The sequence below is a fragment of the Podarcis erhardii genome (assembly GCF_964252035.2).
Source record: "Podarcis erhardii genome assembly, chromosome: 5".
Taxonomy (NCBI): Eukaryota; Metazoa; Chordata; class Lepidosauria; order Squamata; family Lacertidae; genus Podarcis; species Podarcis erhardii.
The window spans coordinates 61,274,609-61,291,480 of record NC_138509.1 but is presented as its reverse complement, the minus strand read 5'-3'; the positions used below and the strand labels follow the sequence as shown (position 1 = coordinate 61,291,480).

General features: G+C 44.3%; 1 protein-coding gene across 1 annotated transcript in view; it reads left to right on the top strand.

The window, feature by feature from the left end:
• The first annotated feature begins 534 nt into the window (after positions 1-534).
• INPP5D (inositol polyphosphate-5-phosphatase D) overlaps positions 535-16,872 on the top strand; it is a 67,423-nt gene continuing 51,085 nt past the window's right edge. The window contains exons 1-2 of the mRNA XM_081864599.1: positions 535-843; positions 11,332-11,395. Coding sequence (XP_081720725.1) covers positions 710-843; positions 11,332-11,395 — 198 coding nt within the window. The 5' untranslated portion in view covers positions 535-709. The remainder of the gene's footprint in view (positions 844-11,331; positions 11,396-16,872) is intronic.

Here is a 16,872-nt window from a genome sequence, read left to right as displayed (position 1 = left end):
TGCAGGAGGAGAAGGAGAAGGAGCCGGCCACCATGGTTAGCTCCACACTTTGCCTCCATACAAAGGTGGGAGTCAAAACGGTTTGGCCCCCTGGAGCTGGCACCCCTGCTTTATACTGACTGGCCATGGCTCTCCAGAGTTCCAGGCCGAAGTTTCTTCCAGGCCTACTTGGAAATGCTAGGAATTGAAACTGGGCCTTTCTTCAGGCAAAGCAAATAAAAGACGATTGTGTTTTAAGTCAGAGGTGTCCAAGGACAGAGAGACATGCAAAATGGGGGTGGGGCTGGGCTGGAGGGAAAGGGGGAAGAATGCTATCTTGACTGGGGTCAGATTCATTTTTGGACAAATGAGGCTGCAATGCAAACTGTACCCATCAAACTTGTGCAAAGCTGGTGGCTAGAATGGGCTTCCGTCTGATGTGGGCTGTGCCATGGCACAGAGGGAGGGGCCAGGGAAGTGTGCGTGGCATCTCTCTCTCTCTCTCTCTCTCTTGATTTCTATGAGGAAGTTCAGCTCTGTTTCCTTTCCCTCTCTCTGCACAATTTGAAACAGGAAGCTGAGTGAGCAGCTGCTTCTGCTTCTGAGCACTACACACAGACAGCTCTGGGATCTCCACACAAGTTGCCGGTTGGGTGGTTATCGTTATTTTTAAATTAACATTTGTTTTCATTTCGTTTCGGGACGGGCTCCTTCCCTCGCGAGTCAAGGCATGGATCAGTGCTGGTACCACGGAACCATCACCCGCTCACGAGCTGAGGACCTGCTCTCTAAAGTAGGCAAGGATGGAAGCTTCCTTGTGCGGGCCAGTGAGTCCATTCCTTCAGCATACGCCCTGTGCTTGCTGTAAGTATGGCTTGTGCCTCCACTGTACTCAGCGGCTCCTCTCCTCCTTCTGCAGCAAGCCCTGCATGGAGCTAAAGTACGGTCTGATCTCTCTGTATGTGACAGGTGATGCCTGTGCTCAACTGGAGGCAGCAAAAGAACTTGGGTGTATGGCTGGCATGACAGAATAAGCTACATGAGAAGAGTTGCTACACATGAGCAGATTTAAAGAGAGACAGTGGCAAAAGTGCAATTTCTTAAACAATTATGTAGGTAGCAGTAAGGCTTCATCTTGTTGCACCTATGGTTTGCTTTGTTTTGTTTAATTTTTTTAAAAAATTCCATTAATTTGCTGAGGCTGCGGTCCTTTACAGTAAGCGCCATCAGTGGCGTAGCGTGGGGGGTGCAAGGGGGGCCGGCCGCACCGGGCGCAACATCTGTGGGGGCGCACTCGCGCCTCCGGAGTTGCCGAAGAGCCTCGGGCACAGAGTTTAACTCTGAGCTGCCTGTGATGTGGAGGGCACGACTGTTCCGCGGGGGGCGTGGTATGGATCTGTATCGTTTGCCGCTTTGATCTGGCGCCTTTTGCGGAGAGCACAAGACGGGCACGTCGCTTTGCGGGAGCCGGGGAGAGGAACCTGGTTCAGTCCCGCGGGGCGCGCTTCTCTTGCGAGCCCCCCCCCAGCCGCCTCCCGCTGCCCACACTGCGCTTCTCCGCCCCTGCCCCTTCTCCTCGCTGTCAGCAGCCGTCTGTGTCTGATTTGAGAGGAGAACGGAGGCGAGGCGAGGCGGCTGCAGCCAGCGACCCCCCTCCGCCTCCCACCCCGGGGCTACCAGAAGCCCCCCTCGGCTTCAGCTGGGGACAGAGAGCGCGCCTGCTCTTCCCTGCGGGCCACTGCCCCATTGGAAGGGCGGCGGAGGAGCTGCAAGCCGGGGTGCGCGCCATGAGCCTCAGCCTTGGGGTTCAGGGGCCAGTGGTGGAAGCAGGGCCAGTGGTGGAAGTGCGGCGCTTTCCCTGGGTTGCTGGGCGCGGGGAGCCCTCGGGGCGCGGGAAGAGGCAGCGCTCCTGGCTGCAGGTCCGAGGCCCGGCTGCTGCCCGCCTCTCGCGGCAGGAGGGAGTTGCGCTGCCGCCGCCGCCGCCCACAAGGAGCCAGCCACTCGCTGCCTGCGAGGCTCCTCTCTGGCCGGCCTGCCAGCTGGGCTCATCCTCCTTGCCAGCACAGGCAGCGGGCTCTGCTCCCGGGGGACCTCCCGGGGGAGCGCAGCAAATGGGCGCCCTTCTCAGCCTCCCCAGCAAAGGGGCACAAGCAAAGGGCACGTCCCGGCGCCGTGGTCGTGCCCTTTGCTCCGCTGCAAGCCACGCTGCCACTCGCCTTCGCCTTTCACAACAGCCCCGCAGGGTAACCCAGGCTGCGAGGTCAACCCAGCGAGAACTCTCCGAGGCTTCTCTCGGGCCCCAGACCAGCCCTCCAGCGCCGCCACGGCCGGTCTCTTGAGTCCGTTGCCAGCCACGGAGGGCCAGCAGCCAAGCCTGACAAGCGCAGAATATAGAGGCTTGGGGGGGCACGGCGTGGGGTGCAAATTACTTCCCTTGCCCCGGGTTAGGGGGCGCAAATTACTTCCCTTGCCCCGGGTGCTGACAACCCACGCTACGCCGCTGAGCGCCATTGAACTTAATGAAATTTACTTCTGAGTAGGTGTGTTCAGGATTGGACTGATAATTTGGAGTCCACCAGTTCATTCTTTCCCTCTCTGTCTCTCGAGTTGATATAACCATAACAGGTGTGTTGGGTTTTTTTGCATACTACAAACATGTTGGTTTTCTGAATAACTCCTCAGACATATTTAGAGGATGTACGTAGTCTTGGAGGCTACTGCAGTGCAGAGGCATAGTGTGAGGGGTGCTGTGGGTGCTGCAGCCCCGGGCGTAATTTTGAGAGGGGATGCCTTGGCTGACCGGATAGCGGACAGCAGGAGGAGATTGGGCAGCAGCTTCCTCACCTGTCTCCTACTCTGAACTGTGGCACGCAGGCAGGCACCCTGCCCGCCCACCCCAGGCAGTGCGGGCATATGCTCCACCACTGCTGCAGTGCACAACTGGGAAGATGTGAAGGGAAAACCTGTTTACCTCATGATCATCCATAAAAACATAAGAGCAGCCTCCTGGCTCAGGCCAATGGCCCATCTAGGCCAGCCAGATGCCTGCGAGAAGCCCACAAGCAGGACCTGAATGCAATCCATTTATTTGTCACATCAACACCATGCATTTAAAGCACTCTTGTGCCGCTTTAAACAGTTGCGGCATCTGGAAACTATAGTTTGTTAAGGGTGCTGAGAGTTGTTAGGAGACTCCTCGCAGTGCTACAATTCTCACCACCCTTAACAAACTACAGTTCCCTCGATTCTTGGGGGGGGGGGGAGCCAAGCCTATTAAAGAGGCATGAGAATGCATTAAATGAATGTTTTGGATACTGACCCTACTGTGGGACTGGGAGATCAGCTATATGGACTGTGCAACTGACTGTTGCTGTCAGGGATGCAAAGTAGTTGAGACCAGCAAAGGCTGAAGCATGGAGATGAATCACAGGCACTTCAAATTAGAGTTGCAGAGACAGACACTTCCCAAGCCAAGTTTGTGGTTGTCGAGGTAAAACATAGCTTAACATGAATGGGACATTTGGCAAAATTCAGGAAGTTTGAATTAATAATTTATTGGACCTTGGAAACTGGAAATCCCCAATCGTAAAGAAATATGAATATTATTTGATGGTATAGACTGACGGCTCATCAGCTGCTCCGTGAAGGGCCTGTTTACAGTCACCTAGATGACCCACCTCTGATCTCTCCTATTCTTTTCATATCCTTAATTCAGCAGCTACTCACAGCAAAGAACATGCATCAATTTCTCTTGGTCAGTTTCTGAGCTGGAATTTAGCTGGACTGGAAGCCGTTTAGAAGTGAGTCTACCCTGTTGCTTTGGGAATCTTGAGATCAGTCAGTAGATTTGTTCCCTGCTGCAGATGCCTATTGGCTTCCACTATGCTCTGCTATGTAAAACAAATATTAGAAAAATACCACAAGCTTTCTTTCATCCGTATGAAACACAACACTGTAGCATTGGGGAAGTGGAGAAAACACTATCTTAAATGTCAGCATAACCACATCTCCTTAGAGCTGCCACTCACAGATTGCCAAAGAAGAGGAAATGCATTACAAGAAAAAGAAGAAGAAAAAGGATGAACGAGGACACAGATTTGCATAAAATGTGCACATGCTAATTTGTGTGCATATATGCAAATTTAGAAGTAATTGTTATGATAAAACTACAAATATATCTTACCACGGTGGAGGGAAATGGTGATGAGGTGTCCAGTCTACTGTCCAAGTGAGGAACTTCAAGGTCCCTGCTCTCCTTCTTTATTTAACGTTAAACTACACTTGGACTGGGCACTCTTTCAAGGAGTGGAATGTCATCTGCAAAGTGGGCCCTCCCCCCCCCATGCCTTCTAAAACCTACCTGCACAAATGTAGAAGCCTAAAAGTATTCCTTTTTTAAAAAAAAAAAAGGAAAACTGGGCTTCTCAGGAACCATGCTTGTGTTTTGCAGTACAGCCATAGCCATGCATTGAAACAAAAAATTCCAGGCAAGATATGAAAAAAAGAAGGCCAAAATTAGCAGCCGAAATCCATTTATAGACTCCAGAACATAAGCATATGATCTACAAATTGCTTGACGCATCAACACTTCTTGGCATGCTAACATTTAAATGTGGATCTAGAGACCCAGCTTTAGGCATCTATGTTTTAAAAACTTGATCCAATGAGCAGTATATTAGTGGCGTCCTGAAATGTTAGAGGGCATGTGGGGGGTTGTAAGTAATTCATTTTTTAAAAAATCCTGTAAACTAAAAGACCTATCCTATGCATGTTTCTTCAGAAGCAAGTCCCACCAAGTTCAATGGGGCTTATTTCCTAATATATGTGTTAAGAACTGCAGCTTAAACTAAACCCACAGAATCACAGGCTTTTGATGGGCTTCCTCACTTGAAATCCTTTCAATAATTTCAATCAAAACAAGGTGCTAAACGCAATTTTTGGCATTCAGGGGGTACCCCCATCAGCTATATTATGAAGGGAGTACTTCTGGTAAATATAAGAATATGATTATGTCACTTTTAATAGTATAAAGATATTTCATATTTCATATGTGAGGTAAATTAGATGGAGAAACTGCCCAAATGATATCCAGTGAGTATCTTGGCTGAGTGATCTCCTCCAGCCTGGTCCAGGACTCTAGCCATCTGGAGGGCACCAGGCTTAGGAAGGCCGGGAGAAGCTTTCAAGGAATCGTTTTAACAAAGTGTTTCAGTTGGATTGTGCAACCAGTACTGCTTACTTGTTAGTCAGGTGGTCAAGTTATATGACTTTTATCTAGATATCTAGATTTCTAAATTCTGATGTGTCAGTTGCTTAAATTCAGTTGCTTAAATTCAAGATGTGGGTGGGAGATATCTTTGTTTGGTGATCTTTATTTAACGGCAAATGTTAAGAATGCTTCCTGATAGCTTCACCATGATCTGCAAAATTATTTCATTGATCTGTCTAGATTAACATTGCTATGTTTCAGTTATGCCCTCTACTTTTTGATATGGGACATCAAAATATCCCGTATAACTTAAGATGCTGTGTTTGTGGTGAGGAAGCAGGAGAAAAGCTTCTTCTGCCTGCTGTTGAAGGAGCACATCAACTGAGCAAAATCAGAGGAATTAGCATTTTAGTTAGAATGACAACAAAGAAGTCACAGAAATGTGTCTATGTTTGCCTTGGCTGCTGTACAACCATAACAGCAATTTCTGGGTGATCATGTGGTCACCCATGTGGAATTGGATATATATGATCTTTTAGGTTACATCTATGATTGTGGCCAATGCTAGCCCTACTCAGAGCAGACATGTCTAAATCAGGTTCATGAATTTAAATGGGTCTACTTTGTGCAGGACTTAGTTGGATGCAAGGCATGATTTTTTATTATTATGTTATTTTATGGTGTTATTTTCATTAACATATGTGTTTTTATGCACATCTTGCCTCAATACACACATTTTTATATGCATTATTTGGTTAAACAACTGCATACTTAAATTTGGAGAAGTGGAAGTTTCAAAGGTAGCTGTGTTTCACTTTGCATATTGTTACAGAAACTGCGAATTAGGTAGGCAACTTTTATCATGATAGCAAATGAGTGACACAAATATATTCGGAACTGAACAGACTGTCTGGACATTCAGTGTTTAACAGTTTGTGAAGTAAATCATGCTTCAATGCAGCAGTTCTTGTAAAAGTTCACAAGCAAAGCGTAAGCTAAAAATGTGGTTTCGTAACATACGTCAAAATAGCTTATTGATAAGAATTCAAGCAGGGATGAGACAGCTTGCTAAGTAAACCCTTTCAATGGACTAGTTTGTCTAGCTAAAGTGTTCAAAGCTTAACAAAGAGAAAATAAAGGTCCTATAGTGCTTACCGTGAAGGAAGAAGTAGTAATTTTCCTACCATGTTCTGAGATGGAAATAAAAATTTGAATAAAGACAGATGAGACAGATAGCTGCACTAGTATGTTCTCTGAGCTCTTCCTGTCTTTAACAGAACTGCCTGTAGCTAAATAAAAGAAGGTTGTTGTTGTTTTAAAAATATATATTTATAAATGCCCTTAAGATTCATTAGCCCTTTGACTACACTGCTGTCAGGAAAGAACAGAGCATGGGAGAGGGCCACATCTGAAAGTGAATAGACATTCTAGGGCAAGGGCGGGTTTACATTTCAAACAGAACCACAGTAACTGCAAAAATATATTTAATTGTCACGTGTGAAAATACCTTCAGAAAACTGTCTGCATCAAAGCCCACAGTCAAAAGTGAGGATCCCTCAGATATTCTAATCATGCTGGTTCAATAATTCCAGCCCCAAGCAAAGCATCCCATTAATTGTCCTTTTTGGAGGTGAGACTCCCATTACTATATAAGTCTGGAAATTAAGCCTAAAAGCTGTTGGTTTTGGGTTTTTTTTTTAATGGCTCTTTCTGATCTTTTCTACTCTTCAGATAAAACTCTATCTTCTGCTCTTTCTTCCCTGCGTTAAAAAAATAATACAACAGAAAGAGAACAGAAGGGGAATACTCTCGGGTGGTGTTTTGATTCTGTGTTCAGTTAAGGATCATTTAATTACTTGGCAATCCATCGAGGAAAATAACCATTATAACAATGCAGACCAGAGGCACTGTATCAGTTTTTCAAAAGCATGAATGCATCTGAATTGACAGAGTGCAGCCACACACATTCAGTTTAAGTCTCACACATTCAGAACCTAAATAGATGTGAAATGTTGCATTTGTTGAATCACATATCTGCCAGGACTGCATATAAAGGGAGGGTGGTAATAGGTCTGATTTTTACATAAAAAGTGTCCTGTGGATGAAAGGAGCTGAACCGCCATCCCCATTATATTCCTGAAATCCATTTCTCTGAATCCTTTTCTCCCCAAGTCTGGTGTTGATACTGGGAAGTATATTGCACAGGGATAAAAGTGCTTAGGGTTATGGGCCAATATAAGTCAACATCCTCTTAAAAACAACAACTCTGGAAACTGACTCATGAAAGATGATGGGAGTTGTAGTCCCAAAACATCTGGAGGGCCGAGTTTGCCTATGCCTGCTATAGTTGCATCCGTAAAACCTTACAATCCACATTTTATTATTCTTAAAGTTGCAGAAACAGCCCAAACTCTTTGGATCTGGCTGAGGCAATGCTGTTTCCACACCCATGTTGTTCTTTATACTTGGAGGTCTCTCTGTAAAGAGCAGTGGGTAGAATTAATCTTGGCCTGTGAGCAATCCAGTTCCCTCCCTAGTCCTCAACTCTTCAGTCATATTACTTGAAATATACTTGGAGTCGAGTGTGGATTTCATGCTCTTTATTCAGCTCATAGTAGTGAGGAAATGAAAGTTTCCCCAAAATATCTGCTTTATATACATTTACACAATGGGCCGCATGGGCTAATTCTGGGATTCTCCTGTTGGCCAATCAGGTGGCGGATTCACTTCCACCTGGAGCTGGATTGGGTGGCTCCTGCGGACCAATCATACTACTGCATTGTTATAGGACCAATCAGACTGCTGCATTCTGAATCCTATTGTTCTAGGACCAATCAGACTGCTGCCTTTTGGATCCTATTCAACTCAGTACATAACACCACTGATGAGCTGTTGGGGAGTAGGGATGGGGAAGAAACTGGGTTTGGTTTGAACTTCAGTAAGAAGAACCTACCTAATTTGCAGTTTCTGAAACAATATGCAAACCGAAACACAGCTACCTTTTGAAACTCACACTTCTTCAAATTTCATGATGCAATTCTCCAACCAAATAATGTGTACAGAAGTGTGCATACATTAGTGAAAATAGCATATAAAATGCATTTTATTAGGGAAAAATGCCAGCAAAAACGTGCCCATTGGGAGAAATTTGCACTAAAATGCTGGCACATTTTCACGAGGACTTTAAAAATAAATTCACAGAATGATGCAGAAATATGGAGAACTGAATATAAGATTTAAAAAGCGAGAGAAAAAAATAGAGAAAATGAGATCGACAGATTGATCCACTTCTAATATGGTGTTGTGCAGGCTTCCTCAACCTCGGCCCTCCAGATGTTTTGAGACAACAATTCCCATCATCCCTGACCACTGGTCCTGCTAGCTAGGGCTCATTGGAGTTGTAGACTAAAAACATCTGGAGGGCCGAGGTTGAGGAATCCTGGTGTAGTGGTTACAGCAACTTTCCCCAAACTTGGGTCCCTAGCTATTGTCGGACTACAACTCCTGTCTTCCCTGACCACTGGTCCTGCTAGTTAGGGATGGTTGGAGTTGTAGTCCAACAACATTTGGGGACCCAAGGTTGAAAAATGATAGGTTAGTGTGTCAGACTAGGATCTGGGAGGCTAGGGTTAAAATCACCACTCAGTGATGTATCTCACTGAGTGAACTTGAGCCAGTCACTGTCTCTCAACATAATTTACCTCACAGGGCTTTTGTGAAAATAATGGGGGGGGGGGCGTGTGTACAGGGAGAACTACTGTATATATGCCACTTTGTGTTCTTTGGGAGATAAATTTAAATGAAATGAATTATTTCTAATTCTCAGCCTAAGGTTGTAAACCTGGAAATAAGCCCCGCTGCATTCAATGACATAGAATCCTGAGTGGAGCAAAACATTAAAGCACATTTAAGCAATAAAATAATTAATGGTAGACAATCACAAACAGAGATTTACAGTGAATCCCAAGGAAAAGAATGCTTGAATTTAGAGAAGTGGTTTTTTTTTAAAGAAGCAGCAGCAAAATGACTTTATCATAGAAAATAAGCACCAGCACAAATACACTGAGGGCTTTCATCTGGCCCCTGTGTAGCTCCTTATCAAATGACTTCTGGCCCTTTTCTTTTCAACAACCAGAGGTTTTAATTAGGCACCTCAGAGAAAGAGGCAAAAGTCTTTAATGACATTCTAGTTCCTCCCAGTGTATACAGCAACAGACCCTTCCATACTTCTCCCCTCATTTACCTCAGCAGCTTACAGGCAGTTGGGAATGCTTTAGTAGTGGGCAAGTGGGCATAGAGTCTGCTGTGGTTCATGTGGGGATTAAGGCCACATCTACACCATACGTTTAAAGCACATAGCTTCCCCCAAAAGAATGATGGGAACTGTAGTCTGTTAAAAGTGCTGATCATTGTAGCTTTGCAAAGGTTAACTACAGTTCCTAAGATTATTTGGGGGCAGCCATGTGCTTAAATGTGCTTTAATGTATGGCGTGGATATGCTTTCTGTGTGAGAAGTCCTTTCTTTACCCGAGTCTCAGAAGGTGAAACCCACTAGTTCACTTTTAGGGGTTCCCTGCTTTGAGGTGTTCAGCCTGGTGGATTTGCCTGTTTTCGATCACACTGGGAGAGCAGCAGTGTTGGAGAAATATCTGTGTAGAATGTTTTCCCATGACATTTCTGAAAACTGTCTTGACAAATCCTGAGATGATCTGCTTGCTCTTATTTTCTGGAAGTGATGAAGAAGCAAATAGCATGGTCTCTTTCGGAACAGCTAGTCATTCTCAGCAGAAATTCTGCTTTGCCTCTGAAAATTTTTGCAGAAGACAGTGTCTTTCAAAATATGTGATTATGGCTGGAGACAGATGATGTACCTTATGACAAGTGGCACATTCAACAGCTAGTATTTTGATTAGAATTGATGCAACCATAGACATTTTTTCAATTATATGTATGTCTCTGCTGCATAAGAGATTAGTTTCCCATTTTGAAACAAAGAACCTCCTCTCTCCTTGCTAAACAGCAGTTTCTGTCCTAAGTGATATTGTGATTTGATACAGTACTTTTATCCTTAAGCATGACCATGGCCAAAAAAAGTGGCGGATGCAAAAATGGTCTTAGGTTCTTTGGTGGATTTTTGTAAAGTACCGGTAATCTGTCTTTCTGCTAATTCCACTTTTTGATATGGAAACCTCTCCCCCCCCCCCCCGGCCCACGTCTGTGGGCATCATAGCTTTGCAATCAAAGGCACAAGCCCTTAGAGGTTCTGTTTTTTAAATGGAAAATTTAAAAGAGAAGGAAATGGATGGAGAGAGATAAATGCCAAGTCCAAGGCAGAAAGTGGAAACCATTCCATCTGTCCTGGAAGCCCCAATCCATAGAATTCCAGGCCAACAAGATGTTAAAACTCAAATATGTTAAAACTAATACATATGGAGCCATTCCAACACCATATCTCTTTTCCTCTCTTACTACTAACAACTTGCTGAACATTTCCTTGTCCCCAGCTCAGTTCATTAGCTGTCATCTGTGGCATAGGAGAAACATGATGACATCCACTCTTACTTGATGTAACACTAGGCATTATCAGTGGAAAAGAGAAAGAGAAATACTGAACAGCTCTGTAGCTTGTAAAGTCTGATTAGGTCTTCAGACTCAATATTCCAGGTATACTAAGAATTTTGGAATCCCAGAAACAGCCTTTGAAATCTCAAGACGGACTTGAATAATGGTGACATTTGAAAACACAATAAATGTGGGGTCAGTGTACAACCTTCCTGATGATTACGTATCGATGTGACATTTTCAAGCTTATTTTTGCAACCTCAAGAGTCAGGAATGGGGCGAGGCAGTTAGATATCAAGGAGGAAATAAAAATAAAGTTTTCAGACTGATCAAGTTGGCCTTGTATGCTTCAGACCAGAAGCGGGGAACCTTTGTTTCTCCAGACATTGCTGAATTATAACTCCCATCAGCCATGATCATTTGTCATGCTGGCTGTGGCTGATGAGAGCTCAACAAGATTGGGAGAGGCACAGGTTCTCTACCCCTACAGACTATCAACACAACAATAAACACTGCGATCAACCTATCTTGCCAGACTTACCTTTTCTTCTTCTAACATCCTCTCCTCTTATGTGTCCCAGGTATCGGAACTGTGTGTATACCTACAGGATTCTGCCAAATAAAGAACATAAGCTAGTTATCCAGGTAAGCCCTCGTTTAATGCTAAATATGGCACTTTAGTTTCACATTCTGTTGTCTTATATGAGAAATATATCATAAGAGGGAGGACAAGGATGATGGCAGCTTTAGTCCAAGAACATCTGAAGGGCCACAGATTTACCATTCGTGTTGTAGAGGGATCTCAAATATGATACTAACCAGAGACAACAGTGAGTGGTGTGTTGGTAAACAAAATGTTGAGGAGTGCAGTGGAAGTGCACTGTTGCCCTAGTGTCAGTAGCTCTAGGTATTTTTATTCACAGTGGATTCCCTAACTGTGGGCGGCCGATTGCCATGGAGATGTTTCCTAGGCTATGCAATAAATGCTGCTGATTGCTCAGGAAAGCCATATGCAGTCTCATTTTACACTCTACTGCACAGCGTGGAATTGGAAGGTACCTTTGAGGTCACCAAGTCTAACTCTCTGCTCAGTGCATAACGCAATGGAGAGCCCATCACCTCCTGAGGCAGTATGTTCTGCTGTGAAACAGTTCTGTCTTCTGCAGGACAGTCTTTCACATGTCATTCTTGCATTGCAGGGAGTTGTACTAGATGACCCTTGGGGTCCCTTCTACATTTCTACAATTCTGTGATTGTAGAAAGACTGCTATCATGGAATCACCCAGTTGTGGTGATTCATGCATTGGTAACCTCAAGACTTTGTGACTGGACAAAATGCTGCAGCTGGACTGTTGATGGGGAGAGACAATCACCAGCACATAAAAGCTTGCACTGGCTGCCCAGATGTTACCAGGCCAGGTTCAACATTCTTGTATAAATTAACCAGGCCCTTAATGGTATGGATCCATCTTAAGGGACACCTGTTCCTGATCTACTGAGACCTTTAGGGCATTCTCTGATGGTGGTCTCCCATGGCTCAGGTGCACAGCTCATAACTACCAGAAACCATGCATTCAGTGAATTGGGCCTAAACTCCCAACTGAGATTTGACAGCAGGGACCCTCCTTGCTGACCTTCAGGTGAATGGCTAAAACTTTCTTGTTCCAGCTGGTATTTTAAGGTAGCGTTTGGTCTTGTGGTAATTCTTTATTGCTTTATTCTCCCATTTTCTGTGGATTATTTTTTATGCATGCCACTTAGAAATTCAAATAATTAAGGAGTATATAAATGTCTAAAATAAGTAAGTGTCAGCCTATAAACTTCTCTTCTCTGGGCTAAACACACAATCCTTTCAACCATTTCTTGTAGAACCATCCACAGTCCTACCTTTTCCCCACCATGGGACATCAGAAACCACTGACTACACTTGGCCTCTGATTTTCAGATGCAGCATTTTCTTCCCTTTGGGAAAGGCCTTTATATAATCCAGCTTTTCTGCTCAGTGAGTCTTCTGGGGGAAGGAGAATGCCTGAGGCGCATCCTAAGGGCAATCCCATTGAGTATAGGGGGAAATTATATGATTTTTATTATTATTATTTCAAGCATGACAAAGTTGCAGATGTCTGGTCCATTTATGTGAGATGGGAAACTACTTTACCTGTTGCCATGCATCGTTCTTCTTCCATCATTTGACCTAAAGCAGGGATGTGACTGGGCTGCTCATACACTTGAATAATTGCCTTTTATGCCCACCATTATTCATAAGCACTTCATTCATCCAATGTTGTCTAAGGATATCCTTCCCATTCCTGGCATGAAAGGGCTCTGATTTTGCTCTCCTTCAGCACTTCCTGACCTCAAGATTCCACGGTAGTTTCTGGCCTTGCACAGACTGATGAAAGCTTTGCGCATCTGGTCACTTTTTTTCCTGCTCCGCCTCTGAGGTCGGGACTCTGTGTAACAGGAAATCGATGACACACAGTGCGTAGTTCGAAAGCAGCCCAGCAACTGTGACTCATTGCTCACCAGAAGAAGCTGAAACTGTAGGATGCTTATGCATTCTTATCACACTAGAAGCTATCAGCTTGCTGGAGAGTTGATGGGGCCTGATAAAGATGAAGGTGCTTTTCCTGTTGGATTCCCTACTGAAAACATAAGAACTGTGCTGCATGTTAACAGTGCCAGGCTGCAAATCGCATTGTAATAAATGGAGCTTGTGTTCAGAACCTATTTGGATATCACACACACACACACACACACACAGAGAGAGAGAGAGAGAGAGAGAGAGAGTTCTCCAAATGAATGTTCTGAATAACTCAGGTTTAGGCGCACTAATTCCAATTTTATATATATATATATATATATGCTTTCGTAGATTTTCACGGGTACAGGAATGCAGGTTTTGGTGTCCTCGGGTGTCTTCCCGTGTAAAAGTTGGGGTGTCTAGGCGACGTTTCGACGAGGTCTCACTCGTCATCTTCAGGCTGGTGCTTTCGGCTTCTTGTTACTGGAACAGAGCAGGATCTCAGTGTTTGAGTTCCTATAAATACTGTAGAGGGGGTGTGGTGTATAGCCTCCAATGTTCTGGGCAGAGAGGAAGTTCCCAGGCTAGTGTGCCTTTTCTTCTTTTGTTCCTTAATTACTTGAGAGATATCTTGAGTGATTTCTTGAGTGATATCCTGAGTACCACTTAGGTGGGTCATTAGGTGTGGATTAGTTGTTAAAGTCTTTGTGTCTTGACCTCTTGAACTTTGTGAAGAGTTTTCCTGAGAAGATGGCTGTACTGTACTTATATATACTGCATATATATATATATGCAGGTTTTGGTGTCCTCGGGTGTCTTCCCGTGTAAAAGTTGGGGTGTCTAGGCGACGTTTCGACGAGGTCTCACTCGTCATCTTCAGGCTTGTGCTTTCGGCTTCTTGTTACTGGAACAGAGCAGGATCTCAGTGTTTGAGTTCCTATAAATACTGTAGAGGGGGTGTGGTGTATAGCCTCCAATGTTCTGGGCAGAGAGGAAGTTCCAAGGGATCTATGAAATACCCTGCAAAGTCTGCCCAGCCACGTACATTGGACAAACAAACAGACGAATAAATGCACGTATCGCAGAACACAAGAATGCCGTCAAAAAAGAAGAAAAAACTTCCTCTCTTTTCCAACACATGAAAGAAACAGGACACGAAATTAATTTTGCAGATTCCAAATTGCTCTTTAACACGGAACATCACCACAAGAGAATAATCATGGAAGCCATCGAGATAGAGAAACACCCTCACAACATGAACAAGCGTGACGACACATCCCGCTTGCCAGACATCTGGAAATTAGCCCTCCCTACAAAAACTGACACCAGATCCAGAGGCACACAGAACGCCAACACCAATCAACCACACCAGACCCAAACCCAGACCCTCTCCACAGATGAATTACAGACACCATCCAGTAGCCAATCCATGGTGGCACCTCCGGATGCTGCACCCCCCTGCAACCTCTACACAGATCTGGCTGACACAAGCCACAAAACCACAGCTCGCCCCTATACACGAAGCCAAGCCAGAGCACAACTAAGTACAGTACAGCCATCTTCTCAGGAAAACTCTTCACAAAGTTCAAGAGGTCAAGACACAAAGACTTTAACAACTAATCCACACCTAATGACCCACCTAAGTGGTACTCAGGATATCACTCAAGAAATCACTCAAGATATCTCTCAAGTAATTAAGGAACAAAAGAAGAAAAGGCACACTAGCCTGGGAACTTCCTCTCTGCCCAGAACATTGGAGGCTATACACCACACCCCCTCTACAGTATTTATAGGAACTCAAACACTGAGATCCTGCTCTGTTCCAGTAACAAGAAGCCGAAAGCACAAGCCTGAAGATGACGAGTGAGACCTCGTCGAAACGTCGCCTAGACACCCCAACTTTTACACGGGAAGACACCCGAGGACACCAAAACCTGCATTCCTGTACCCGTGAAAATCTACGAAAGCAAATATATATATATATATATATATATATATATATATATATATTCAACCCCATGCCTCTCCACAGGGAGGTAAGAGCATAGAAGCATAGAATTAAAGAGTTGGAAGCGACCACAAGGGTCATCATCTTTTTTGCCCAGTGTGGGGCTCAAACCCACAACCCTGAGATTAAGAGTCTCATGCTCTACCAACTGAGCTATATAGCCACAAGCTAAAGAGAAAGATAGCATGATGCTAAAGCCATGCGGGAGGCAGTGGAAGACAGAAGTGCCTGGCGTGCTCTGGTCCATGGGGTCACAAAGAGTCGGACACGACTAAACGACTAAACAACAACAAAGCCATGAAGTCAGCCATTGTAACTGATGTTTTATGAGAGTCCTGGAAGGGTCTTGCAGACATATCAATATTAGCATCCACTAGGTAGGATGCCAGAGATTGGACATGGGACCTTCTACCTTCCAATTTATTAATTTTAGTATTTTTAAACTTTAAACTTCCTTGGGTACCTTAGCAGACAGGTAGTATAAAAATGGAATAAACAAACAAACCAAAATACATTAAAATATAAAACATACAGAACATAACTTACAAAACAGCTAGAAAATTTTGCTCCTGCCTAAGTATAAAGATTCAGTCAACAATCACACCAGTTCCCCCTCCCCCCGTTGTCTGTGCAGATATATGTAGTATATTCCCCTAGTATGATTAGTTTGGCAGCTTAGAATTGATCCTGTATTTTCTGCAACTGGCCTTGTCACTGACGTCATAGACAGAATTTTATTTTATTTTCCTGTGCAAATGAGACACAGTGTCATGTCTCCCGTGTCAGTTCTATGTGGAAATGGGAATAAGGGCTATACTGGGAAGTATGCCAGTTCCTGCCCTGGAATTTTTGCCAGTCCACCCTCCCTAGTTTGCTGTTCTAACCATCTGATAATGACCTTAGGAAGCTATCTTTCCATTGTTTAAAAATTATGTGACCTATCCTGCACACAGCTGATGGCTGTTTGACATGAGATAATGTAGGGCTGCCATACGTCCAGAATTTTCCTGGACATACACAGAATACTGTGGTCAAAAGCAGTGTCTGAGTGGAAATCAGCTATATGTACGCGAAATTCCAGACATATGGCAAGCCATGTTGACAGTGCCGTTTTTGCCGATTCTCGTAAATAATAGTTCAAAATACAGTGGTACCTCGGTTTAAGAACAGTCCAGTTTAAGAACGATTTGGTTTACAAACTCTGCAAAATCGGAAATAGTGTCTCAGTTTAAGAACTTTACCTCGGTCTAAGAACAGAATCCGAACGGTGGAAGGGCACCGGCGGTGGGAGGCCTCATTAGGAAAAGCGTGCCTCAGTTTAAGAATGGTTTTGGTTTAAGAACGGTCTTCCAGAACAGATTAAGTTCGTAAACTGAGGTACCACTGTAGCTCGAAGACTTTTTGAAATATGGCAACCCTATGTAACCTTACAGCATGTAGGAGCAGTAACTGAGTTGGCTCACACAATTATTATTTATTAATACAAGTAGTTTTGATTCTCTCCTGTCACACCTTCATGGTGACAAATGTAATATGGCGCCCAGGCAAGCAAGAATGCTGTCTGTACCAATTCCATTTCACAATATTTGC